The 10524-nt window shown below is 46.0% G+C and overlaps 1 protein-coding gene across 1 annotated transcript; it reads left to right on the top strand.

The window, feature by feature from the left end:
• Positions 1-5511: 5511 nt before the first annotated feature.
• On the top strand, positions 5512-10383 carry mmp19 (matrix metallopeptidase 19). Its single transcript, XM_079747523.1, has 9 exons — positions 5512-5763; positions 5840-5925; positions 6111-6241; positions 6613-6825; positions 7166-7411; positions 8120-8239; positions 8677-8841; positions 8925-9052; positions 9396-10383. Exons 1-9 carry the CDS (start codon positions 5668-5670, stop codon positions 9624-9626), a joined length of 1416 nt encoding a protein of 471 aa, XP_079603649.1. The 5' UTR covers positions 5512-5667; the 3' UTR covers positions 9627-10383.
• The last annotated feature ends 141 nt before the right edge of the window (positions 10384-10524 follow it).

Below are 10524 nucleotides of genomic sequence, written 5' to 3' on the forward strand. Positions count from 1 at the left end.
AGCTGGTAAATAAAGTGAATGCTGATCACACGGTTTATGTGAGCGTTTTCGATCACAGAATGGTCGTTTCTCTTGTTGTTTCGATCCTAGCCAACCTCGCTCATCCAATATATCAAACACATCTTGGCTTTCCTATGAGAGATTCAGGAATCTTTTGACGCCCTCCGCATGACACCAGGTCTTCTAAGGCCCACAGGCCAATTATTCAGTTTGAGTTTGGTCAAATACGCAGTCATAGGCAAGTCTTTATAATGAGCTACATATCGTTTTAAATGGTTACATATCTAGAACATAGTTGTAAGAGACCTGTTGATCAAATCTACCACTGAGCCCCTTTAACAACCATCTAGTTTAGTTATCCTCTAGTCATCTAGTTTAATAACATCTAGTATTGTAATCCTTTAGTTTAGTTATCCCCTAGTCAACTAGATTAGATACCATCTAGTTTAGTTATCTGAGTTACCTGGAGTTCTGCGTTTGTATTGCAGCCAATATAACGCGATTCAAAGGCCCAACTTTATAACTTAAATATGATGTTCTTGTAAAATAATTAAGGTGATTTATTACAGATGACAGATCTAAAAAGTATAGTCCTTATCGCTGTCTCTGTCTTCTCATTATTTATATAAAGGTATTGATACCAATCAAAGGTCGAGAACCAGTCCCCCTCTACACATGGAGACACTGGTTCACTGACAGCCTTGTGAGGCTCATCAACAGAAGGAATGTCACTCAGCTCAGTCCAGCAGATGCATATCCTCAGACTTAACTCTCAGCAGTCCATCTCTCACAGTTACATTAAGCCTCCAAAGACTCACCTTAGAAAGGTGTTTGTCTGATCAGTGTAGGGGGGGACCAGACAGCTTAAGCGGCAGACCTCTCTGCCCAGTGACTTTGCTGGCCTTCAAATTGGTTGGACAAGACTACCTCCCCTCTATTCACTTTGACTCCCCAGGAAAGATAAGACATCAATATTCAGAGTCAGCAACAGATTGCTGTAGTCATGTCAAAGTCAAGTAAAAGAAGGTAATGCTTTGAATTAAATAAGTTGTTTGAGGCCTTCTAAAGTAATACATTAATTAAGTACTTACCTTGAAGTCAATACCTTGATCGTGATCCTGCCCAAGCAATCAGCTCATTCGGTTCATCAGTTCCCAGCCAGGGAAGGCCTGTTTCCCCCTCCCACTGATTGTGTCTGTTGTTAATTTAGTGGCGTGTTCCTGATAGCCTGGTCGTTTTGTCATTTCTTGTTGCCCCCTAGTGGTCGAGGGACAGTAAGACAGAGGCCTCTTCACACAGACCGGTTTTCTGTTAAGACACATTAGGTCTGGAGTGTTGCCACCAAGGGCGTAGGAACCGGGGGGGACGGAGGGGACCTCCAATATTGGAGACAGGCGCATTTGTACCACCTAAAAATTATAACGGGGGGAGAAAAATATTTTATTTTATTTTGAAAGTGCAACACAGCGTCTTGTCACCGCTTCTTATTCTAAAAAACTGGATGATTGAGCAATTAAAGAATTGATTTGATATTTATCAGTTCATTACTGCCATTCAAAATGTGTTTTCCTTTACATTTACAAATGTATCTTTTTAGAAGAATAAAATATATTTGTGAATTTTTTCAGTGTAGTTAATTTATGACATATTTCTGTTCAAACCGTTAACGGATCTGTCAGGTTTCCGATATGTGTCCCCCCCAATGTTAAACTCATTCCTACGCCCCTGGTTGCCACCAACTGCATTTTTGGATTAGCATAGGATGGGCCAGGTAACTAGACGTGTGGTCTACTCTGAAGCTACAGAGCTTTAGCTTGTTGTTAGCTGCTAGCTTAGCTCAGTGTTGTTTTGTTCTTTTATTTGGCACTATGGCACAACACTCGATCCCTGACACCCAGTTACATGTCTTGTGGTATCGTACTTGTTTTGTTTTTTATGTTCACTGATCCCCCGGTAAACCCCTTTTCATCATCTGTTGTTTCCAGTCCATTGTTAGTCACCAACAACACGCTCATTCAATTATCCATAACACACACATTTCACATCCTACCGCCCCGAGACAGCGGGGCGGCAACATACTGGTAGATACCTGCATTCGTCATTAAGTACTGGTAAATACCTGCGTTCTTAATAAGGTACTGGTAAAGACCTCTGTGGGGAGTGTGTGTGGACGATGGCTGGTTGAAGCAGCCTCTCCTGGCCCTGGTCAGGCTGATGGCTTGGACTCTGGGGCTGGGTTAGGCTGCACACCTGTTGTGCATTGAGTAATCAGTGTGCACAGGTTAAACCAGCCATCAGCACACACACTCAAGGAGATCTCCTGAGTGCTCAGCATGGAGCCCAAGGTCATCTGTCAGCCATTACTATAACTGGTCTTCTAACACCCCCCACCCTACGCCCTTGGTTGGAGTAGCCCGGTTATAGTCCCCTTAGGTGGAGTGCAGCGTTGTCGTTGCTACAACCTGGATTCTTCAAAATTTGAATACAAATTTCAATTCTAAAGTGTTAAATTATACACCAACACAATGGAGGAATTTTGGATTAATTGACTTCTTACAATAATGTTGAATAGTGTATTGTATGGTGATCATGTAAACATAAGTCTATGCATTGATAAATTAAGAAAATAAATAGTTTTGTATTAACTAGTAAACTTGGTTGAGAAGCAGAGGAGTTTGCTCTGCTCTCATTTTCTCCTCATACTCTCTCCTCCTGTCCTATCCTGTTCTCTTCTCCTCTCTCTCCTCCTGTCCTATCCTGTTCTCTTCTCTTCTCCTCTCTCCTCTCCTCTTCCTCTTCCACCCTGTTCTGCCAATCTAAGGATCTTCTCCCCAACAGCACAACGTGTCTCTTGTATCAGTCTATTGTCTGCTCATCTCCTCACACAACAAACGTCTCTTTTCTCTTTCCTAATCCCAACATTTTGAGCCTATTTGAATGATATATTATTGTATCATACATTATGACTAATTGCCTGTCTGCAGGGTCCTCCGTGGGGGGGCTGTGGGCTTCACCCAGACCCACGTCACGGTCACACCCTCCTCAGGGGGGGTGCAGTCAGACCCGAGCCGGGAGCTGCGTGGGTCGAAGAGCCCCGAGATGAACCTGGCTCCGCCTCGTCCGACCCCTAGGTCATGAGAAATGGATGGGTTTGTGCGTGTGTGAGAATGAGCTGTTTAAGGACCTTGGGGAGGTGGGGGACAGATGGGCTGCAAGGGCTTCTCAGATCGTGCCAAGAAACCGAATGGATGATTAGAGATAGATGATGTGTACAGGGCCCTTATAAAGGTATGCATTTGATACCACCGCAGTCAACAACTTCATGAATGCAGGCACTGCTAGAGCGATCGATGCAATACTTGTTTTTCTGTGTTGCAAGTTGTAAAAGTACCACTCAGAACACTGGTACTTTCCAAATCCACTGTTTCTTCCCCTCTAAAGATTATTCATTACTTAATAAATGAGGACAGGAAGTTTGGCTGAAGGTCTTCCTGTAAATACACCCAGCTGGCAGGAAGGGGGATGGGATGACCAATCAACAGTCACAAGCCAAGAAAAGGAAATCCGTGTTCAGCAAAAGTCCAAATATTAAAAGGAGGAACATCAGGGAGGGAGGATTCACACTTGACGGCATGGATTTAATGGAGCAGTTATCTGTTCAGCATGTTTATATTTAGCTACATGCAAACTAGTTCTTCTAAAACGTGCACTGACTCACTGCCTGATCGCATCAGAGTCAACGATAAACGCGATTCACACGATTCAAGAAATTCAAGAATAGATTAAATGCTGCCTCCATTTACTGCTGTGACTGTTGAAATGATTTGATGTTCAAATCTTCTTTCTCTACTGACTCATAGATGATCACTGTGTGAGTGTGCGTGTGCGTGCGCGCGCACGTGTGTACCAGCGTCTAGTTCTTTGGTACTTTTCCCTTTTAACTGGAGAATTTACTGCTTTATTGTTGCAGACCAAACTCATTCCAGGTGTCAAAAAAAGAGTTATTGCTGTACTCGGATCACTATATGGCTCTTTGGGACGGCAGAATGTTTTAAAAGGAGGCAACACCAACTCAGCAACGACACAATGTTCAACATCAAATACTCTTGGATAAATTCACTGCTGCTCAAATACCAAAACCACTGCATAACATCTGGCTCTCAGTATAGATTAGCTTGTGATCCAACATTGAAATGACAGATAGCGGACTACCCATACAACAGGTCAAAGAAGCAGAGATTCAGGGTTTATGGCTTGACTGCTCAATCTCTGAGTCCAATCATATCTGCCTTATCAAAGATATATTATCGAAGATAGAAGAGGTTCCAGGGTTGGCAGAGCTGTTTGAATCACCAGAAAATGGGTTCCTTCAGACCTCGTTGTTTGATCTTTGATCTTCGGTGTCATCTGGATCATGGTTCGCTAGTTTGATCGTCTGATCAGATGGAAACCGCTGATAGTTTCAGTCGTCTCACCATAGAGCTTTTGGACTGGTTCTAGACTGGTTCTGACCTGGTTCTGGACTGGTTGTAACTTGCTGTTCTGGGCCCATGAGGCTGGCATCCATACCCGTCTCTTACGGCCCCCTGTAGAGAAAAGACTCTTTCATACAGTTACATAAACACCGTTTCCTCAGCATTTGTTTACAGTTAACTTATATCTCAAAACTCCGAGTGGCCAGCAGAGGTCAGTAACACCCCCTTTCAAACGGATTATTGGAAGAAGACTAAAGAATATACAGGAATACTATACAGACTGTTTATTATGGAAAACTAAAGAATAAACTCAAGCTGTCCCTTGACCATCGTTACATTTGCTTGTACGCTGTTTGCTGGTTCTTATCTGGTGAATTACATTGTTTTGGATGTGTTTGGCTATTAATGTCCTTATTTTCATTTAAGTGTTGTTGTTGTTTTAATTTAACTGTATTTCGTTTGTGTCGTCTATGGTTTGGTTTAATTTGTAGATTTGTTTCACTTCCCTTGTTTTGTCTGTCCGTTTCTTTCGTTATCACTGTTGGCCTGTTTTATGGTTCTGGACCCCAGGAGGTCTGGTTGGTCTGTGTTAGCGGGGGGCTTTAATAACACAGATCTGAAGATCAACGTTTGCTTCTGTAAGCGCAAATCTGGTCAAATTCAGTCAGGTGTACATGGTGGGGGGACTGTGGTTTGGCCTGCTAGATAAACTAATTCATATTAAACAATAAGTGTATTTTCTGTTAGTTAAGACTGCACCACTCGGTGTTGATTACAATGTTTAGCGGAGGGCTTTGAGCTCAGAGACATCTTCTTTTTTAATAACAGAAATATATGTAATAACCGCCACAAACCATGTCGAACAACTTCTCTAAAAGCTTGTTATGGTTTCTGAATCACCGAAAACCCTCCTCCCCTCCTAATGTTTACATCATATAATCGTTCGTAAAGCGGAAGGAGGCCTGCCATCTGACTGCGTCCCTCCTCATTCCCCAGGGGTGCATCATGTTGACTCATCCTCTGGTCAACTCCAGGAACCGCCGCTTCTTCTGCAGCCTGCCAGGAGTACAAGAGGAACGATCACCCGCTCCACTCACTAGGAAAACAACCGAGGAGAACCGATCACCAGTTCCAGTCACTAGAGCTCCAACCGAGGACATCCGATCACAAGCTCATCTCACTAGAACGTCAGATGGAAACTTTACGGCCACTGGCGCTGCTGGTCGCCGCTTTGTTTTACGCGAATTCGGCTTCATTGGAGCGATGGCCTGAACTAGAAGAAGCAAAGGTAGGCTGATCTGGAGTGGACTCGATTGCAGGACTGCAGATCAAGCTTTATCTCATGTCTGCCTTTTACCTTCCAGGAATACCTAACCAAATTCGGCTACTTGAAAAACGGCACCGACCTCCTGGACGCGTCCCACCTCAGGGATGTGATCGAGGCTCTGAGGTAACGGGACCAAACCAAACCAAACGCACACGCACACATGTTGTACACATCAGACGACAGCAACGCGTGATGCTGTCCCACGGTTATTGAGGGAGTAGGTGGATACACCAAACGGAGTATCCACGGGACTGTGTGCACCTTTTGCCTGAGCTTCAACCTGTTAAACTTGTGGACGTCCCATGCAGAGTGTTCCAGCGGGTGAGCGACGTACCCATCACCGGGGAGGTGGACCCCGCCACCCTGGACGCGATGAGGGCGCCCCGCTGTGGCAACGAGGACCCCTTCAACAAGAAGACGCTCAAATACAGGATCCTGAGTGAGACCTCACATCTTCTTCGTCATTTTGAATCATTACTTCAGGTCGATAGAAAAACAAAAAGAACAGATGAATTTATATATTTATAATCAATCAACTTAGGGCAGTAAAAAGAGCAGCAGTCCACTTAAATTCAATTCAAAAAAATAATTAATTAAATTGAATGACACGTGGGACCCGGTGCTGAGACCAGAGTTAAAGGGGTGATATAATGCCCCCAGGGGTGGGTGTGATTAGCCATTACAAGCAGCTTGAAAATCGGACTTCATCCATCACAAGTGGGTGACAAACTCACACCTGGTGATATAATATCCTCCTTTTTACTAACCAAACGTGCTCCGTCTTTCTTCTGCTCGCATTCTCAACGTCAGGTCGCTGGCGCAAGAAGAGCCTGACGTACCACCTGTACAACTACACCCCCGACATGACGAGGGCCGCCGTCCAGGCCGCCATCAAGGCCGCCTTCAAGTACTGGAGCGACGTGACCCCGTTGACCTTCAGGGAGGTCACCTACACCAGGGCCGACATTAGGATACTTTTCCACAGGAATGACAACTTGTGTGGTATCCCCTTCGACGGTCGCGGTGAGGAATCCGGCTACAAGCACTTGAACCTAAAGATAGTACTTAGCATTTTGTAGCATCTTATCTGAGCTATCTTTGTTAAGGAGTGGGTTAACCCAGCGATTGTGAGTGCTTGGCACTTGGTTCTATGAACATCCTTACTGTACCGACAGCGATATATTGTTGTTTCTCGTTCTTGTGACAAATGTACTTATTGTAAGTCACTTTGGATAAAAGTGTCTGCCAAAATGCCCTAAAAGGTAAATGTAAATTTACCAGCATCAGTGTCACATGACCCACATGGATATTGACAATAACAAGACTAACAACCCTTTCTTTGTGTTATCGATGTCCCTCCCAGGGGGGGTGCTCGCTCACGCTAAAGAACCAGAATATGGTATCGTCCATTTTGACGAGGCCGAGTTCTGGACAGAGGGCAGATACTACGGCACCAATCTGCGTATCGTCGCCGCCCACGAGATAGGCCACGCCCTCGGCCTGGGCCATTCCGAATACAGCCGGGCTCTGATGGGCGCCCGGTACAACGGCTACCGGACCAACTTCAGACTGCACCACGACGATGTGAAGGGCATCCAGTTCCTGTATGGTAAGTGGGTCCAGAAGCCTCACTGTGTGTTCGCCCTCTAGCCCTACCCTGTTTCACTCGGTGGGGCTCAGTCAACTATAGAAACTGGATTCCCTGAGAATCAGTGGTTCTCCGGGTGGTTCTTTTTCTACTTGTGTAGAAATAGTGTACCCCCTCTCAGATATTTTATCAGTTTCAGTAACCCCTTCACGGGAACAAGCCTGTTTCTGAGAAAGAATACACAATTTAGTGAGAAACATGGGCCTGTGCTTCATGAAAATGTTGGCAAATTTCTCCCCACAAAAGAAGCCGAAACGCCAGGTGAGGGTCAGAGCGTGTAGAGGTGAATCCCATTAAAATATATTCCTCCTGAAACTGACCAAATTTTCATTGTTTTAGTTGAATGCAGGAATACCCCCTGCAGTTCAACAAAGTACCCCTAGGGGTATGCGTACCCCCATTTGAGAACCACTGCTCTAGAGTTTAAACCTACCCTGTCTCACTGAAGGGCAGCCCTAACCTGTCTCACTGCCCTATCCTGTCTCACTGAAGGGCATAATCCCAACTGGACTAGACAAGTATTTGTAGTCTGACTATTATAAGGACGGAAACTCTTGTCATTTAATAATACTCTCATTTAGTAAACGTCTATATCCGTCTTCTTATAGGGACGGTACGATTCAAGATATGTCGATGCACCCTAACATTTGACTCCTCCTCTGTGTGAAGGCTCAAAGCCCCCAAATGGGTTGGAGTCAGCCAATCATCTGCCGCTCCCAGGGGGCCCGACCATCAGCCCCGAGCAGGTTCCCGACCCCTGCACAGCCCGACTGGACGCCGTCATGCTGGGTAAGACAGCAGTGGATGTTTTCATAGTTACGAACCCCCGCTTCTTTCTTCACTTTAGTCCTGAGCACCACCCTGCAGCTCTGAAAGTAGAGACGTTCCGATGTATTTTTTTTCCTTCCCGGCACGACAGCAATGTATAGTCAATGTATAGAATATTTTTTCAGAACTACATCATTTACATTTATAATCGCTAATAACAATAAAACAGTTGTGTCGTTGTGACCGCGAACAAACTCACCACAACAACGCGCCTGTTTGCGATGTTCGACGCCATGGTAGCGAATCGCTGACGTGATGATATTGGATCGGCGCATAGACATGCGTGCTCGTCGACGCCCGATTCTTTAGGCAGTATCGGAGGAATCTTCGACGCTGGTATCGGTATCGGAACTCCGAGGCACCTCCAGACGCTTGAAGCTCCTGCTCTCCCCCCTCAGGTCCCTGGAAGAAGACGTTTGCTTTCAGCGGGGAGTACGTGTGGACCGTGTCGGACCACGGCCACAACAAACCCCTGAGGATCCACACGCTGTGGAAGGAACTCCCGGGGAACCTGAGTGCTGCAGTCTACTCCCAGAGAACCAAGAAGGCCTATTTCCTCAAAGGTAGGACCCGTGGGACCCGGTCCTTGGGACCCGCTGGTGTCATCAGGGACCCCTACCCTAACGCGGTCTGTGTTTGTCTCCAGGCGGGACGTTGTGGAAGTACAGTGACTTCGTGCTGGATCGGGGGTACCCCAAACAGATGACCCGTCTCCCCGCAGACATAGACGCGGCGTTGTACCTGGAGAGGAACAAGAAGCTGGTCTTCGTCAAGGTAGAAGGGCTGCACCATACACACCATACTCCATCTGCTGCCCCATACACCAATCAGTGGTATACTGGGTGAAATACTGCCTCTCTATCAGTCACACACTGTGTAAAACGATGGTCTCTCTATCAGTCAAATACTGTGTAAAATACTGCCTCTATCAGTCACACACTGTGTAAAACGATGGTCTCTCTATCAGTCACATACTGTGTAAAATGACGGTCTCTCTATCAGTCACACACTGTGTAAAACGATAGTCTCTCTATCAGTCAAATACTGTGTAAAATACTGCCTCTATCAGTCACATACTGTGTAATGAAGGCCTCTGTTTTCCCTTGCCCCCCTGCAGGGTTCCCAGTTCTGGCAGTGGGATGAGCTGCAATACAACAACCTGACCTACTACCCCAAGCCCCTCTCCATGCTCTTTAGCGGTGCGCCCGCCAGCCCGGACGCAGCCCTCACCTGGACCAGTGGGAAGGTGTTCTTCTTCAAGGGCGACGACTACTGGCGGCTGAACGACAGACTGAGTGTGGACAGAGGCTACCCGAAGAGCACAGCCACGCGCTGGATGCAGTGCTAGGGTTGACCAGCAGGTGGCAGCAAAGGCCGGGACGTTCCTCGATGCGGTGTCACCGAAATGTGCATGAAAACAAAAAAGTCTTTACCAACTTACACTGAAGCGTACTTCACTGAATAACATACCGTGAGAAAGTATATTCTTTGCTGAAAAGCCTGACGTTATGCTGGGAACCGTCTACCAACAACCATGCATAGAACATTGTACGACCCTCCACAAAATGGAGAATATTTCATAGTTTAATACTTTTTATAAACAAGTGTGTATGTGCATCTGTATGTGCGTGTGCGTGTGTGTGTGCGTGTCTCCTTTAACGACCTCAGGGAAGCATCGGAGTCTCGGGCCGGTCTGTGCAGCAGATGTTCTGCAGGTTTCCTCTAAGCTCCGCCCACTCACTGAGCAGCTATGTTGGTGCTTCTCCGTGATCGCTTTTTACTTTTCTACTGTTTGTCAATGAGTGCCCTCTGGCGTTTTTTTTAAAAAAAAAACCTGAAAAATAAACTTGCCTAAGTATTTAATATCCTCAAAAACATTATTTAAGTCATCAGCATTCGGTATGTCGTCACCTTGTGCACGAAACCATGAAGTCTTGAGATGCAGTTAACAGTTAATCCTCTGAAATCAGCTGATCCGACGTTACACACTTCTTTTGGTCTCCTCTTAGTCATGCGTCGGGTATGTCTGCTCAATAACATCTCAGGCACCATGGCAACAGGACCTCCTCCCTCCCTCTGGTCCTGGTCTGAGAGAGACCGCCGAGGCCTGCCAGACTCCGGCGTTGCTAGGCGACCAGGGTAGCGAAAACAGAGGCTGCTTCCCGGTCCGAGCTCTGACTCAGTGTTTCGCATTTCATCAAAGACATTTATTTGACTTTGGCAAACTCTATCAACAATTCTGTACA

Source organism: Pollachius pollachius (assembly GCF_949987615.1).
Source record: "Pollachius pollachius genome assembly, chromosome: 12".
Taxonomy (NCBI): domain Eukaryota; kingdom Metazoa; phylum Chordata; class Actinopteri; order Gadiformes; family Gadidae; genus Pollachius; species Pollachius pollachius.